This window comes from Nelusetta ayraudi, unplaced genomic scaffold, assembly GCF_046127955.1.
Source record: "Nelusetta ayraudi isolate G7.1 ecotype Tasmania unplaced genomic scaffold, CSIRO-AGI_Nayr_v1 ptg000050l, whole genome shotgun sequence".
NCBI classification, from domain to species: Eukaryota; Metazoa; Chordata; class Actinopteri; order Tetraodontiformes; family Monacanthidae; genus Nelusetta; species Nelusetta ayraudi.
Genome location: NW_027466100.1, coordinates 3,431,479 through 3,437,500, shown reverse-complemented (window position 1 = coordinate 3,437,500; position 6,022 = coordinate 3,431,479). Strand labels below are relative to the sequence as shown.

The 6,022-nt window shown below is 44.7% G+C and overlaps 2 protein-coding genes across 2 annotated transcripts in view; one reads left to right on the top strand and one right to left on the bottom strand.

Moving 5' to 3' along the window:
• usp4 (ubiquitin specific peptidase 4 (proto-oncogene)) overlaps positions 1-1,175 on the top strand; it is an 11,859-nt gene extending 10,684 nt beyond the window's left edge. Inside the window, exons 20-22 of the mRNA XM_076037275.1 lie at positions 270-373; positions 508-596; positions 1,009-1,175. Of these exons, the coding sequence (XP_075893390.1) occupies positions 270-373; positions 508-596; positions 1,009-1,131 (316 nt within the window). The 3' untranslated portion in view covers positions 1,132-1,175. The remainder of the gene's footprint in view (positions 1-269; positions 374-507; positions 597-1,008) is intronic.
• A 1,853-nt stretch (positions 1,176-3,028) lies between these two features.
• gpx1b (glutathione peroxidase 1b) lies at positions 3,029-5,300 on the bottom strand. The gene is made up of 2 exons (XM_076037278.1): positions 5,002-5,300; positions 3,029-4,170 (listed from the first exon to the last, which is right to left on the bottom strand). Exons 1-2 carry the CDS (start codon positions 5,215-5,217, stop codon positions 3,820-3,822), a joined length of 567 nt encoding a protein of 188 aa, XP_075893393.1. The 5' UTR covers positions 5,218-5,300; the 3' UTR covers positions 3,029-3,819.
• Between the last annotated feature and the right edge of the window lie 722 nt (positions 5,301-6,022).

Below are 6,022 nucleotides of genomic sequence, written 5' to 3'. Positions count from 1 at the left end.
GTCATGTGTCAACCTTGGCTCTGTTGCCGCACACACCACATTTTTAGAGAAGGGAAGACATTTGTGAGTTGTTCCAAAACGAGAAGTTCAAGAGTCAAGTTGCTCCAGAGTTATGAAATCTGCCAGGAAACATAGTGTACAGCCTTGAATGGCTGGTTGTGCTTGCTGAGACTGGTTTGAACCTGGAGCGGGCTAATCATCCAACTAAAGTTTGGCTTGACTCTGTTGAAGTGACACATGTATTTGTTTTTTTGTTTCATTTTTCTCAGAGACCTGAACATGTCTGAGTTTGTGTGTGACCCCAAGGCTGGGCCCTACGTTTATGACCTCATTGCTGTGTCCAACCACTATGGAGGAATGGGAGGAGGTCACTGTAAGTACCCTTTTTTTTTTTTTTTTTTTTGAGTTTGGCGTAGTGTTCCTGTTTTTTTTTTGTTTTGTTTTTGTTTTATCTGCCGTAGTTGAATCCACTCGCAGCTAACCATCTGAAATCACCTCTCACCACAGACACAGCATATGGCAAGAATAAAGTGGAGAAAAAGTGGTATTACTTTGACGACAGCAGCGTGTCCTCGGCCTCAGAAGACCAGATCGTGGTAAGACTCGTCGTGCTTAAATCTCCAGTGTGTAATATCTGGCTTGAAGCCTAATATTATATAAACCAGGAAGGTATCCAGGTTTGGGCGCGCAGGCCACAGTAGTTCACTGGCAAGCTCAGGAGAGGGAGGCAATTGAGTGCCTCAGGGGACAAGTGAATGATGCTGCAATCTAAAATGTAGCCACTTGATTTCACTGTTTTGCAAATATTACTGAACACTTAACCTTTAAAGAGGCGTCGTACCGCCGCTTCGCACGTCCCACATTTGCTCGGAAGTTTGCACTTTTTTAATTCAATCAACCGACCCTTTGCGCGTCAGTCGCCAAGAAACCTTTTTGGCCCTCTGTCCCAGTATCAGGTGTCCCACGTTTGTGTGGTTGTAACCCTATCACCCTTGCTCTGTGTTGCAGACTAAAGCAGCCTACGTGCTGTTCTATCAGCGCAGAGACGAGGAAGCCGCCTCCAAACCTCAGCCTTCGGCCTCGCTGGGAGGAGCCCCAGAAGCTGCCGACGACCACATGGACACTAACTGAGGGCGGGGGGGGAGGAGGAGGAGGAGGAGGAGGAGGAGAAGAAGAAGAAGAAGAAGAAGGAGGAGGAGGAGGAGGAGGAGGAGGAGGGAGGGAGGAAGGGGGCGTCCGGCGCCCGTAGCGTTTTTATGGACACGCACTGAAACACACGATGACGCTTGGGACACACACAATGCTACTGTAGTGACAGAGGATTTCATAGACCTGATATTATAAACACCATCTGTCCTCATACTTTATCTGATTTCAGTCTCATTTGTTGTCAACTAGAGCCAACAGAAGAGAGATTTGAGGGACTTCCTCCACTGCAGCTGGTGTCCTACCAGTAAACTAGAGTTAATTTACCAGTCGGGATCTTGTAAGGCTGTAAGTGATTATACGTCGACTCGCCGGTCGACCAGTTCAACATTATGTCAAATGATCTGATAATCAAATATTCCCTTTTTTTTCCTGAAAGCGTCCAAAAAAAAAAAAAAAAAGAGCCAAATCCTTCAGTTTCAACCAAAGCGTTTTATGGTGTTTATGATCAAATGTAATAACTGCTCAGTCAGGGCTTTCACGCCTGGCTATTCTGATATCTTCCTGTGCTGAGGGAAATGCAGACAATAATTGCGAATCAGGCAGACCAGCACGTGCCATGAGAGAAGTGAACCCTGTGACTTTAGTCCGCCGCCGCCGAGTGGATGTGCCACCAGGACTTGTGCACGCTGTGCCCCAGCTTGTCGGGTGCGTTTGCAATCTTCAATGCAGAAGGAATGTCTGCTCCCGGATCTTAAATATCTACATCTTGGCATCGGCTGTGGCAGAACCAGTTTTTTTTTTCTTTCAACAAACTCTTCAGTCAGCGCTCTTATTTTACTTCTTCCTTTGAGTCCTTCTGCAATGGGTTCTTCTGTCTTTTGGATGATTCTCCGACGGAAAGACTCGTCCCTGTAATCTTTTGGTTCCTTTTTTTTTTTCTTCTTGTGACGACATTGTTAAAGCGGCCTTTTTGATTCCTGCAACCTAAGTAAAAAGGAGGCACTTTGAAATATAAGTACATGATCTACCTACTTCTGGTGTATCCAGACATGGATTGTATGGTTTGGCCTTAACATCAAGGGTTGTGGAGTGACATACACTACCAGATCATTTTAATGTGTCTTACGCGCATCCTTGGATTGCTGCCTGATTGGACCCCAGAGCTTATCTACAATCACAGCTTCCCCTTGATACTCCTGTACATTCACGCAGCTCTGTATTGAAAAGGCTATGTTGTTGGAAATCTTTAAAGCACACTGAGTAAAATAAAAGGAACTAGTATAAAAAAAAGAAAAAAAAAAGAGTGGTGCTCAACCCATGGAAGTTGGACTCGCTCCTTGAATTAAGGAATATCTAATTGTACCTTCATGTGGGATCAGGAGCCATGCTATAGCCGCATTCTCAATAAACCAAAAGCATTTGGAGCCTCTGGTGTCTCAGCTGTTTAGCAAAAATGCTGCAAGCGTGTCTAACGGAAGCATTTTATCCTTACGCTGGCATGAAATGCATCTAGTGTGAGTGACTTGGCGTAAAAAGAAAAAGAAAACTGCTGGAATTTCATAAAACGGGACTGTTGGTACGCTGGAGATTACATCATATTCTGCACTTGGCTTTAGAGCAGCATGACGATAAGAAGCGTCTCCTTGTGCCCTTTGGACTAAGTACTGTTCTTTCCCCCCCCCTCATAAACCTTCAGACCACGAACCCAACCCGATGCACCCACTCGACTACAAAGACTACAAACACCTGGGACTGGTGATAGATGATAGCGAACTGAAAAATTGCAACAAACCTTGTCCCCCCCCCCCCTCGGTCCAGTCAGCAAATCAAACCAGACAGCAGCTGAAGAGATGTAAATAATCACAAATGAAAATAGATGTATAAATCCTTGTCCTCTTTATTTATCTTATTGCTGATATCTAAAGTATTTGTTTTTAAACTGAAATATTTGAATTCAAAGTACAATAAAGACTGGAAGCCTCAACAAGGTCGTCAGTTTGGAGTATTTACCCGCTTTAAGTGTACATTTACACCAAAGCTGTAATCTTCCACCACTGCTGGCTTAGTGGAGGTGGGACTCATGGGATGACCGTGCAGTAAACTGATATGTAGGGAAGATGACGCAAACTCAAAATAACATGGTATTCCTGTTTTGACAGGATGAATGACGTGTGTTGCAGGTAATTACTGGAACTGGCTGTTGATGCAAAGTTCTGCCTGTTGTGTGTATAAATATGTTTTGTTTTTTCATTTTCATTTTCAGATTCCATCAAAGTGCACAAAGTGTATGTTTGTCAAGTTTAGGACAAAAAGGGCGATGGACAATCTTTTTTCTTTTCTTTATAGCAAACAAGAATTCTTTATTGGTCCTCTGGTGCACGCGGCCACAGCTGTGCTTTACGTGAACGCAATAAAAGCCGACAACATTCAGCCCTTTTACAGTCCATCAGATACCCCCCCTCGCAACAAGCTTGGTTTCAGAGGGCGTCGTCACAAAGTAAAAGGACGGAATACGACCAATCACGTGCAAGCGAGCACAGGTGTTCTAAGCAGCGCTGAAATGAGCACCTAAGGTGCTAATGGGGAGGAAAAATGGGAGCGTGGGAGGTGATGAATTGAGGTTACACAATGGTGGAGAGCAGGTGCTGGTGAAAGCTGTCAGGTGGGACTTCAGTTTGCCTGACTGAGGAGCCGCTTGATGTCTCCCTCGATGTCGCTGGTGAGGAACTTCCTGCTGTAGCGCTTGAACGGGACGCCGTCGGGCCCAATGAGGAACTTCTCAAAGTTCCAGGCCACGTCGTTCCGGCAGACGGGGCTCCAGATGATGAGCTTGGGGTCGCTGACGAGTGAAGACGGATCATCGCTGGGGGTCGGGAGCTTCTCCCTGAGGAACAAGAACAGCGGGTGGGCATCCTTCCCGTTGACGTCCACCTTCTGCAGGAGCTGGAACTTGGGCTCAAAGCCATTTCCAGGCCGGACGTACTTCAAGGACAAGAGGATTTCATCGTTTTTGCAGTTCTCCTGCGCAAGTTAAAAAAAAAAATAGAAAAACACAGAGGCACATGAATGGAAATCTCTGGTCAAGAGTATTTGGGAAGCAAATAAATTCAAATGACTAAACTGGAACTCTAAAGCCTGAACAAACAGACGTCTGAGAGAGAAAATAAAGTGAAGCTGACCCTCCTTAAGAAACGGTCGAGAGCAAACTGACACTTTAAAGTGACTCTTTAATTTTAAGGTCACGGCAGTTTTTTTTTCCTTCTTCCTCCTTTGGTGAACTACAAATAGGTTTCTATCAATAAACTCCCAGACCAACGCCTTTTTGACCGAACAGGTTATGACGGTATTAACGGGATGTGCTGTGCACCAGGAAGAACCTTAAGAATGTTTGAGTTCCTGCTCACGGAAAGGTTATCGGAAACCATCGCCTCTGTAGCCAGTCAGCTTAGAACTGACGGTAAAGTTAATGAACAACGCGACGGCGGGGAGATAATAAAGAGTGTACGCTAAACATTAAATCAGGAAACAATGTACACATGGCGTGAAGGACTGGTTCCATTTCCCTTTTCCGTGTGTGTACGTGTGGTGTCGCTTAGAATAAACAACTTGTAGATGTTTTCCGAATGAATTCAAATTTAAAGAAACTCTGTCAAATGGTTTTACTTGTCAGTATTTAATAATATTTAATATTCACAGAACAAAGTCTCTCCAATCAGACAAATCTACCATAAACTTTAAGTTGACTTTACATATATTTAAAAATAAATAAATAAAAATAAAGCAAGGGTCGCAACAACACATAAGGAATCCAAATCCTAATTCAAAATGCAGTATAAAGCGAGAGGTGCCTACCTGATGGCCGAACTGGTTGCAGGGCACTCCCAGGATAACGAGCCCCTTGCCGGCGTAGCGCTGGTGGAGCTCGTTCATCTGGGAGTAATCCCTGGTGGTCGTACCTCAGAGAGACGCGACGTTCTCAATGAGGACCACCTTGCCCCGCAGGCAGGAGAAATCGAACGCTTCTCCCGTCAGCAGGTTTGCTGAGAGGTCGTAGAAATTAGTAGCCATATTTGCGCTGCCGACACCGCTGCCTGTCCGCTGCTCCCCTTCAAACTTCTTGAACGCCTCTTGGTCTCCTTGGTTTTCCTCAGTGACGCTCCAGAGACGCTCTCTCCATCTGTCAAGAGAATTCACACCCCGCACCCATCCCTTTGGGACGGCCTACGTCAAACGTCACCGGAAAGGCCCGTGGCCAAGCTTAAACACAGCATCGCAATACTTCAGTAATGCACTAATTAAAAAGTGGCAAAGCGTCATTCGTGGTGGTGACATTAAATTAAGATTTCCGATCGAAAGCCATGGCTGTTTATTTGTATAGCAAATTCTGTTCAGTGTTGATTTTATGAAGAAAATCAACTCATTTTTCTTCTTCTTACATCTATGCACATGTATGTTCAAATTCGTGTTGTTCTAACACTTCTAAATTTAGCCACATGAACCAAAGAGGTTGCGACCGGAAACAGTTCCCTTTTCACTCTACAACCATAGTCTAAGGTTATGCCTTCCCCCCTTCAAATCATTAAATACCACATACTTGAAAGACTTTCTGTGGATTATGAAAGGAAAACTCCACCCAACTACGGCTCAATTGTTTATGAAAACACGCAGTGGACGTGTGGACATGTGTGACGACAGTGGACGTGTAAGAGACCATCGGAAATATTTTGCCAGCACTGTGAACGCGACGGCCCGGCCAAATGTAATCGTAAATAAAAGTAGGAATATAAAAATAAAAAACAACAACAACAACATTTCATGAACATAAACGGTGAATGTACCGTCGTCCTAATTGATCATATTCGACTCGTCTGGG